Source organism: Myotis davidii, unplaced genomic scaffold, assembly GCF_000327345.1.
Source record: "Myotis davidii unplaced genomic scaffold, ASM32734v1 scaffold705, whole genome shotgun sequence".
Lineage (NCBI taxonomy): Eukaryota > Metazoa > Chordata > Mammalia > Chiroptera > Vespertilionidae > Myotis > Myotis davidii.
Genome location: NW_006296405.1, coordinates 1,220,356 through 1,230,752, shown reverse-complemented (window position 1 = coordinate 1,230,752; position 10,397 = coordinate 1,220,356). Strand labels below are relative to the sequence as shown.

General features: G+C 39.6%; 1 protein-coding gene across 6 annotated transcripts in view; it reads right to left on the bottom strand.

Moving 5' to 3' along the window:
- Positions 1 to 10,397, bottom strand: part of TNPO3 (transportin 3) — a 104,664-nt gene that overhangs the window by 42,694 nt on the left and 51,573 nt on the right. For all 6 annotated transcript variants that reach the window (XM_015568891.1, XM_015568888.1, XM_006771385.2 and 3 more), the window contains 4 exons: positions 8,910 to 9,085; positions 7,819 to 7,957; positions 3,072 to 3,218; positions 1,088 to 1,195 (listed from right to left, as the gene is read on the bottom strand). In XM_015568891.1, the coding sequence (XP_015424377.1) occupies positions 1,088 to 1,195; positions 3,072 to 3,218; positions 7,819 to 7,957; positions 8,910 to 9,085 (570 nt within the window). The remainder of the gene's footprint in view (positions 1 to 1,087; positions 1,196 to 3,071; positions 3,219 to 7,818; positions 7,958 to 8,909; positions 9,086 to 10,397) is intronic.

Below are 10,397 nucleotides of genomic sequence, written 5' to 3'. Positions count from 1 at the left end.
TTGCTAGGGACTTGCCCGGCACTTGCTCTCTACCTCTATTTGTTATCTTACTTCTATCATTGACAGTCCCTCTAGGTTGTGGGCTGCTTGCCTGTGTTCCTGAGAAGCATCTACGGTACCAGTCTATAGAGTGTGTTTTCTTTAGTGAATTACCGGTATGTTTACCGGTAATAAACTTGCACTGTTTTATGTATATGTTTGATTACATACAGCCTTGTGACAGTTTTCCTGCATGTCATAAGCATTTGAATATAAATTAAAATGTTAAAATCAAATCTGATATTGTTTTACCTTTTATTTGGTGTGTGGAAGGTGTGCGGAAGAGGGGGTAGTCTTATACGGCGAGTATATAACAAACTCTGTATTTTGAGTGGAAATGTTAGGGGGTCGTCTTATACGCCCAGTCGTCTTATACGCCGGCAAATACGGTAGGTTAGTTCAGTATTGCTGACAAAGCATCAAAAGTATTATTTCAGATCTTAAGAGTGTGATCAAGCAATATGAAAGCCACCTGAACTTATGCTAATGTTAAGTGATGTGGAATGGTGATGATCGCAATCTTATGAGGTAAAGTGTTACTCACTGATTGTGAGGAAAATCACAGGACTATGATTCTTCTACTCTAGTAAAATCACCTCTGGGATGAAACTGCACAGGAACCTAACCATAAGTATGGACAAAAGACAATGCCAAATAACTAAAAGAGTTGCCAGGAGTTGATACATAATTATTAAAGCAGACAAACTTGCTATTTTTCCTGGCTAGGTCCAAATTCCCTATAAGTATCTTGGGGCTTTAAGGTTTATCTATGATCTTCCTTCCACTCCAGCTGGACAAGTAGAACAGCTCTCATTAGCAAGCGTCACAGAGCAAACTATAATTGAACCATCCACAGACTGCAATTGGCTTGTAAGATAGTAAATAAACATAGCTACTATATGCCAGGCAGTGTGCTAGGCACCTGCATATCTATTGTCCTATTTAGCCAGTGAGATTGAAGAAAAAAATGGAACATTTATAGAAGACACAGAAGTGAACAGAATTAAAGTGATCATTAAAACTGGTGAGAATCTCCGAATGGGCTTACCTGAGCAAAACACTCCATAGACCCAATCAGGAAAATCAAGTCTTTCACCAGGTCTGATACCCTCATTCGAAACTCCCCAAAGTCATCCGTCTCCTCAGGAACCCCCTCCTAAAATATCAAATCAGATAACATTTGTTTTAAATGTTTTCATTGACCACTATACAATCAAGAAAAAAGAAGGCCATTTAGTAGACCATGCCCATTGGACAAAAGATAAATCACCTAAATCACAAGGATATTTTATTATAGAGCATCTCCCAAACATTTAGGTATTTCAAGTCAATAAAACATATCCTCTACCACCTTTACCAACTCTTCTTCTACTACTTCATTTTTTTTTTTTTTCATTTCCAAGCTCTGCCTTACTCTATTGTTAGAAAATTTTAAAGGGGTGAAGGTAGGAAGTGATCTGGAAGAGGTGGTAATTTAAGAGTTGATAAGTTCATTTAAATAAGTTCTAGCTTTTTAGTGCTGAATAAGCCTCTGAAATGTTATGGTTCAAGATCTACTAAAATTAACCATTATCCCAATAACTAGTCACAGAACAAATTATTTAAAAAGAATTTTGTATAGGTTAACAGACATAACAAGTATAGTAAAATATTAATTGTAGAATTTAGGTAGTAGGTATACAGATACTCACTAATACAATCATTTCACCTTTGCTGCATATTTGAAAATTTTCATTAAAAAATAGAAATCATTTACATTTCAATGTTTCTTAAATATTTCTTATTCCAACACACTTCTATGAGTAAACAAAGGCTTACCCAATGGTGAAATGGTTAAGGGCATATATAAGAATCTTGGAACATGAAATCTGAAAACAGCCCTTAGGACTATTGAGAATTGCTGATGTAGTTCAACTTCCTTACTGTAAGATGAACAAATTAATAAAAGTGAAGGAGTAAGGAGGAAAGGAAATGACGGCTGTCTTAGATGAGATAAAACACTACACACCTAACAAGTGTAGGAAATGAACTACAAGGGAAATGGTGCCACAGAACTAGCAAAGGGAAGAAAGGAATCGAGTCATTTAAACAAGAGCACCCTGCTTTTATTTACATTATCAGGCTTCTAAGTAAGATGTAGTTAAAGATAGTATTCATCAGTTTAAAAAAGTATAGAAAACCACTAGACTAGATCATCATTAAGGTTCTTTAGAGACACAAAATAGCATGACTCGAACAACAATGTTAACATTAAAATGAACAGAATAGACAGTTTTCATGTCAGATTTAATTGTAAGCAATGGGAAAAAAAAAATCCTCACTCTAGGTCCTAAATTAAAGGACAGGGATTAAACCAACCAACCAAAAGGATGAAATAAATGCTTTAAAACTTGAAGAGACTATGCAAAGAATAGAAATTGAAGAGTTTTTGAACAGTCTATTTGATAATATTCCTAGTATACTTTCTTCTAAGCAAAAAAATTATTTCTAAATTTTATTTTAAAATCATATAAATCATATAAATAATCATATATGTATGTATGTGGGAGGGAAATCATGTTATTCTCCATATCCTCATACAAATAAAAAATATTTAACTTTTGTGTTAGTTTTAATCCAACAACACATTCTGATTTTTTCATTTAGCATACCAGCTATCAATTTCAACATTTATTTTTAACTGCTACACAATGGTACATTAAGGTGCTACATCATAATTTATACAATTCTTCTTATACTGTTGTACGTGGTTTTACTTTTTTAAAAAAATAGATAATGCTTTCTATAAAATAACTACTTTTTCTTCTGCAAAATTTAAGGTAAATTCCCAGGAGAATTACTGGCTCAACAGACTTAATTTCTTCATACACAGACCTAATACTCTTCAATATACATATACTGATTTCTTCAGTTTAAGCTACTGACAGAAAACCTTCACATTTCATTAGCTTTATTCTCAAAAGTTCCTCTTGAAAACAGCACTAAAAAGAGGAGGAAATTAAGATTTTAAACAAGTAGAGAAGAGAACTTACATGATCTGGTTCTAGCTGGCAGTGTCGAGCCAAGGCATGAAGTAGCCTCTGAATGTAAGCTTTGAAGATGCCATGAATAACTTCATCATTAGTTTTGTACAAATGCTCCCCTAGTCGGTACCAAAAGTTAAAGGAGATTTCTACTACCTGTTAGAGAAAGGGATAATGGAATGGAATGAGTCTTATTATTATTAGGGCGATGTAGGAAATAAGATATATTTTTAAGTGGAACCAATTAAGAAACCACCTTTTTTCTAGTACATTTATTACCCTCCTCCCAAATTATTTTCCCATATTTGATTCCAAACTCCTTTTAGGAATGGCTTTACATTCCCTATTTACCCTAGATAACTTCTTCAACAGTATATTAGATTCTGAATTTAGAGAAGAAGATAGAAAAATGGAAATCTCTTCAAGAATTTTTTCCCAAATTCTGAAGTTATTTCATTTTATGTTTGAGATTGGAGAACCTCTAACCAGACAAACCATCTGCAAATATCCCTGTACATACCAACCTTGTATCACTTATATTTACTTTATTTCTTGAATGGGAGAGAAAGGGAAAAAAGACTTTATCCACAGCTTATCTTACTTATAGCACTGTTTAAAGAAGTGATGATTATTTATAGTGCTATACTATCTCCCAAAAGTTTCATTTCATTTTATTTTTTAAAATTTATTTTGTTGTTGAGAGTATTACAGATGTCCTCCACTCTCCCCTTTGCCCCCTTCCACCCATCTCCCAGCCCATTCCAGGCCTTCACCTGTCTATTGCCTGTGTCCATGGGCTATGATTAATTTGCACTTCTAAATCCTTCACCTTTTTCACCCATCTCCAACCTCTCTCCTATCTCACAACTGTCAAAATGTTGTCTATATCTATGAGTCTCTCCTTTGCTTATTTTGATTCTTAGATTCAATTGTTGATATATACATATCTATTGCCATTTTATTATTCCTATTCTTGATCATCATCCTTCTTCTCCTCCTTCTTCCTCAAGACCCTTTACTTATTTATTTTTTAAAAATATTTTATTGATTTTAAACAGGAAGAGATAGAAACATCAATGATGAGAGAGAATCATTGATCAGCTGCCTCCTGCATGTCCCCTACTGAGGATCGAGCCCATAACCCGGTCAAGTGCCCTTGACCGGAATCGAACCTGGACCCTTCAGTCTGCAGCCTGACGTTCTATCCACTGGGCCAAACTGGCTAGGGCAAGACCCTTTATTTTTTATGTAATACTGGTTTAGTTGTGATGAACTCCTTTACCTTTTTGTTGTCTGGAAATCTCTTTATATGTCCTTCAATTCTAAATGATAGTTTTGCTGGGTATAGTAATCTTGTTTTAGGTACTTGTTTTTCATTTCTTTGAATATTTTGTGCCACACCCTTCTGGCCTACAATTTCTGTTGAGAAATCAGCTGATAGTCATATGGGTACTCCCTTGTAGGTAACTAACTGCTTTCCTCTTGCTGCTTTTAAGATTCTATCTTTGGCCCAGCTGGTGTGGCTCAATGGTAGAGCATCAACCTATGAACCGATTCCCAGGGAGGGCACATGCCCAAATTACAGTCTCAATCCCGTGTAGGGGCCATGCCGGAGGCAGATAATCAATGATTCTCATCACTGATATTACTGATGCTAATATCTCTTTCTCCCCTCTCCCATCCTCTCTGAGATATTATTTTTCCCCCAGTTGTCTTTAACCTTTGGCATTTTAATTATGATGTATCCTGGTATAGGTCTCTTTGGGTTCATATTGTTTGAGACTCTGTGCTCCCTGGACTTGTATATTTATTTCTTTCACCAGGTAAGGGAAGCTTTCTGTTATTATTTTTTCAAATAGGTTTTCATTTTCTTTCTGTCACTCTTCTCCTTCCAGCATCTCCATGATGTGAATGTTGGTATGTTTAAAGTTGTCTCAGAGACTCTTTACATGATCTTCATATTTTTTTTATTCTTTTTGCTCTTCTGATTGGGTGTTTTTGTTTCTTGATATTCCAAATTTTTTATTTGATTCTTAGCATCCTGTACTCTACTGCTGATTCCCTGCAAATTATTCTTCATTTCAGTGAGTGTATCCTTCATTTCTGACTGGTTTTTTATGTTGCTGATGTTCTCACTATGTTTCTTGAAATTTTCAGTAAGTTACTTGAGCATCCTTATAACCACTGCTTCAAACTCTGTATCTGGTAGTTTTCTTGCTTCCATTTCATTTAGTTCTTTTTCTGGAGAGTTCTCCTGTTCTTTCATTTGTGGCATGTTTATTTGTGTCTATAGTTTGGCTGCTTCCCTATGGTTGTTTCTATGTATTAGGTAGATCTGCTATGTCTCTTGGACTTAGTAGAGTGGCCTTGTGTAGTAGATGTCCTGTAGGGCCCCATGGCTCAGCTTTCCCAGTCACCTGAGCTAGGCAATCCAGGTGCCTCCTGGTGTGAGCTGTGCAGGTGCTGACCCTATGGAACAGGACTTGCTTCAGTGGGACTTTGGTGTGTCCACCCCTTGACTGTGTCACCTGTGGAGATGGTAGGGTTGTAATCCAGCATGGTTGAAGTTGACCACTGGATGCACTGCTGGTTCTGGAGCCTACTGGGAGGTGCAAAGTCAACCACTGCCTGTGCCCTCTACATGGGACCACCCACCATGAGCTACAAAGCAATCTGCAGATGGCTGCTACTTGTGTTAAGCCTAAAGGTGCCCAGGAGAGGCCAAGCTATGAACCAAGGCAGGCTGCCACTAATGCCAGTCCTGGGGCCACTTACTGAGCGGTATGGGGTGTGCTGAAGCCAGATGCTGCTTGTTTGAGAGATTTTAGGAAAGTCTGAAGCATGAGGCAAGAGAGACCAGTTGTATGGAAAAGCCACTGGAAATGGCTTGGATGAGCATGCAAGTAGGGAGGGGCAGGATCTTAGGGAATCACCAGAGTGTGCCAAAAACTGTGAGCCAGGTTGATGAAGATTCAGATATGGTGTTGCCCCTGCCAGCTTTGTGGTGCAGAGAGCTCATCAAAGCAACAATGGCCTCTGCCAGAACTTCTGTCTGGGAGAAAGCTGCCCCTCCAAGCTCTTGCCCTGATTCCAAGCAAATTAGTTCCTCCCTGAATGTCCCAGGTTCCTTTCAAGCTGCTGCCCAGTGCTGGAGCTCAGAGGAAATGAGTATGAATAAAAGGGCCCTTTAATAGGAACTGCCTGAGACCAGCAAGCCTCTGTGTCACTTAGCCACAATCCTTGCTGGTTTTTACAGCTAGAAATTGTGGAGACTTCTCTTCCTGATACTGGAACCCTGGGCTGTGGAACCTGGTGTGGGGCTGGGACCCATCACTCCTTAGGGAAACCTCCACAGGTAAGATATCCCTCCCAATTTTAAACTGCCACACATGAGAATGGGACCAGCTGGTTCTATAACTTCACTCCACTCTCCACTCCTCCTACCAGTCTTGATGTGCTTCTTCTTTAATTCCCTAGTTGTAGGACTTGCATTCAGCTAGATTTCAGATGGTTGTGAATGATGGTTGTTTGGTATTTTAGCTGTAATTTTGATGTGGTTGTGAGAGGTGGAGAGTCCAGTATTTACCTATGCAATCATCTTGACCAGCCCCAAAAATGTTTTAACTGATTTTTAAGAAACTGATTTTGAGAGAGAGAGAGAGAGGTATCAACTTGTTGTTCCACTTATATATGGATTCATTGGTTGTCTCTTATATGTGCCCTGCCTGGGAACTGAACCGGGATCCTTGGTGTATCAGAAAGATGCTCCAACCAAGATACCCAGGCAGGGCACACGTTGTTTTTTGTTTTTATTAAAAAAATATTTTATTGATTTTTTACAGAGAGGAAGGGAGAGGGACAGAGAGTTAGAAACATCGATCAGCTGCCTCCTGTAGACCCCCTACTGGGGATGTGCCCACAACCAAGGTACATGCCCTTGACCAGAATCAAACCTGGGACCCTTGAGTCCGCAGGCCGATGCTCTACCCACTGAGCCAAACCGGTTAGGGCCAGGGCAAATGTTTTAAGTTTCATCCAAATCTAGATATCCTCATGAGATTATATCAAACAAATAAACATTATCTTTCGTATAACAGAAAAGGGGTTGAGAATTAACAGGACTACTGTGACCGCCCTAAGAGGGACCCTATATCCTACTTTTCCCATCAAGGACCCAAAATAGAGCTATTTACTCAACGTGGGAGTTTTTTGTCACTTCTTACACTATTAAAAGAAGAAAAAGCTACTTAAATGAATTGTTTTTTTTAATCTAGCAAACATAAAAGAGGTAGGGTGTCTTACACCAAATTTTGGAATGACGGAGACTCTTTAAGTCCTTTTAATCCTTTTCTCATTCCCATCCATAATTTGGAGACAAACTTTGGATGTTAAGATTTTTGGAGGTGCGCTTAAGATGTGGTGGTTGTTTTTTTTTTTTTAGCTGTAGAACTCTAAAGAATAATTACAGAGAAATAGGGGGCTTAGTAAAAAGATAGTAGGCTTTCTTTCTCACTGACTCATTGAGGTATATATACCAGTCAGCTCAGCTAACCAGGTAAAAAATAGAAAAGGATTCAAAAGAAGCCCAAATATAATTTTAAAAAAATCCAATACAGAAGCAACCCCCAAATCAGATCAATTAAAAATAAGACTATAATTTCCCATTAATATAAAGCTTGGTGGGAAACAACAGAATATAAATAATATGCAACATAAAACTTGGAGAATAATGGCTTTAGCATAGTATAAACACTACCTCATACTGAGGATGTCCTGCACAGATAAGAAGCAGTTCTAGAGTTCGCAGGTCCCCAAGACCTTGGCCTGGAGTACAAACAATTTTTTCAAGAAAAGTTTCACATAGTTCAGTAAAAATCCGACAGTAATTCAGAACTCTGTAGATGAAAGAGGAATGAGAACACCAAGTCAGAAATCTCACTATTTTATGTACATATTCACCAACAGTTATTCAAATAAAGAAAAGGATCCTCAGCCCAAATGATTATTTGCTATGCTGTACTCCAATCTCTATAACATCTATTCTTACATCATATACTTTTTAAAAAATATATATATTTTATTGATTTTTTACAGAGAGGAAGGGAGAGAGAGAGTTAGAAATATCGATGGGAGAGAAACATCGATTAGCTGCCTCCTGCACACCTCCTACTGGGGATGTGCCTGCAACCCAGGTACATGCCCTTGACCGGAATCGAACCCGGGACCTTTCAGTCCACAGGCCGACGCTCTATCCACTGAGCCAAACCGGTTTCGGCATCATATACTTTTATACATATAAGCAAATGACTCATAAGTCAGTTCAAATTCTCAAATACTAAACCTGAATAAAATTCCCATCAAATCACACTTGATTCTTCAAAGTTCATCCCTAATTTTTAGAGCCTTGCCCCTTTTAAGCATAAAAAATTACGACTTTTGCCAAAACCGGTTTGGCTCAGTGGATGGAGCATCGGCCTGCGGACTGAAGGGTCCCAGGTTCGATTCTGGTCAAGGGCATGTGCCTGGGTTGCGGGCACGTCCCCAGTGGGGGATGTGCAGGAGGCAGCTGATCGATGTTTCTCTCTCATCGATGTTTCTAGCTCTCTGTCTCTCTCCCTTTATCTCTGTAAAAAATCAATAACATATTTAAAAAAAAAATAAAAAATTACGACTTTCCATGATTACAACTTTTCCTTCTGCATCCAATTTGCCACTCCAGGTCAGATGAAAATAGAAGAGCATCTTTAGGATGCAGAGTGTGTATTTAGTCACAAAGGATAGATAAATTATAAAAAAAAAAAAAAACAGACTGTGTGTGAACCCAGGGCTACTGTCTTAAATACTCACTTGTCTAAATCTTCGCGTGCCACAGCCATATGATAGGCAGTCTCCAATGTCAGAACTCCTTGAAACAGTTGCATGGCTAATGGCAAGTTAGTCTCCACATTCTCAATGGCATAGAGAGCTGAACACACACAGTCTGAAGCAGCTTCATGTAGGTTGGATGAGGTCTTATCCTGTTGCTGGGAAACAGCAGGAAGAGGGCAGAAGTATGATCATTAAGCTATAATCCAATTAATATGTAAACCATTATAGAGCCTGTTTCTGAAAAATGTAATTTACATGGTTAAAGCCTGGTAGCCATGGCCTTCAATGAGACAATATCCATCAATTTTCTCAATGCTATTTTTGACTATTTCCCTATATGCCAAGCAAATCAGCCTTTCTGTACCTCAATCATGATCACCTGACTTCTAAAACCCATGTTTTCCATATCAGTCCCTCTGACTGGAATGCCATGTGTGTTTCCTGCCCTATTTTAGTCTCTGGAAACTTTTCCCATCCTTTTTCCGATATTCAAGTACTATCTAAAACAAAAGGATCCGGACGGGGAAACCAAGATGGCGGCATAGGTAAACACCTGAAATTGCTGCCTCGCACAAGCACTTCAAAACTACAACTAAAGACAAAACAGGCATCACTCAGAACCACAGGAAGGCTGGCTGAGTGGAAATTCTACAACTAGAAGGAAAGAGAAAAGCACACTGAGACTCAGGACGTGCAGAAGTAAAGTGCAGAGGTACGGAGGCATGCTCATGGAAAGGGCTGGCAACGGAGGACATGGTTGTCTTTTTCAATCGGGAGGGAGGCAGAAGCTCCCGATGGCCCTGACTCCAGTTCCGGGCGAGTCTCTGGGGACCCAGACTCATACGGGGAGAAACTGGACTGTCTGGCAGCGGGCGGAACTCAAGGGCAGCTTTCTCAGAGGTGCTTGCAGCGATTACCCAGACACTGAGACGCGGGGCCTCTTAGGGCAGGACTGAGGACCAGCCATAGCTGTTTGCTCCGCCCTGTTGATTCCCTGAGACCCTGCCCCACCCAAGCCACAAGCAGAGGCTTTTGCATAGGAATAGGCTGGCCCTTTGAGATCTAAAATTACCTAACAAATTGCAGCTGGGTCAGAGAGAACCATAACATCCAAAAGAAGGCTCAAGGCCCCACAGCAGCTTGCACTGCTTCACAGCTGGGCCTCATCTGGGCACCTCCAAATCCCAAACAAGGAAGAGGAATTTGCAGATCTCTCCGTAGCGCCTACTGGGTAGCCTCAGGCAGAGGCTAAATTAGCACCTCCTTAGAGATCCAAGAGCCAGTGTACCCAGTGGACAGAGGGGGACCATCCGGATTACAACTCCTCCGATCCATAAGGGACACACTCAGGGGGCAGACTCAGTGAGCACCAAAGCCCTGCTGAAGCAAGTCTTGCCCCAGAAGGGTGTCTTCAGCACAGAAGTTCTCCCACTGAAGACACAGCTGACTCTCACAGCCAATTGGTCT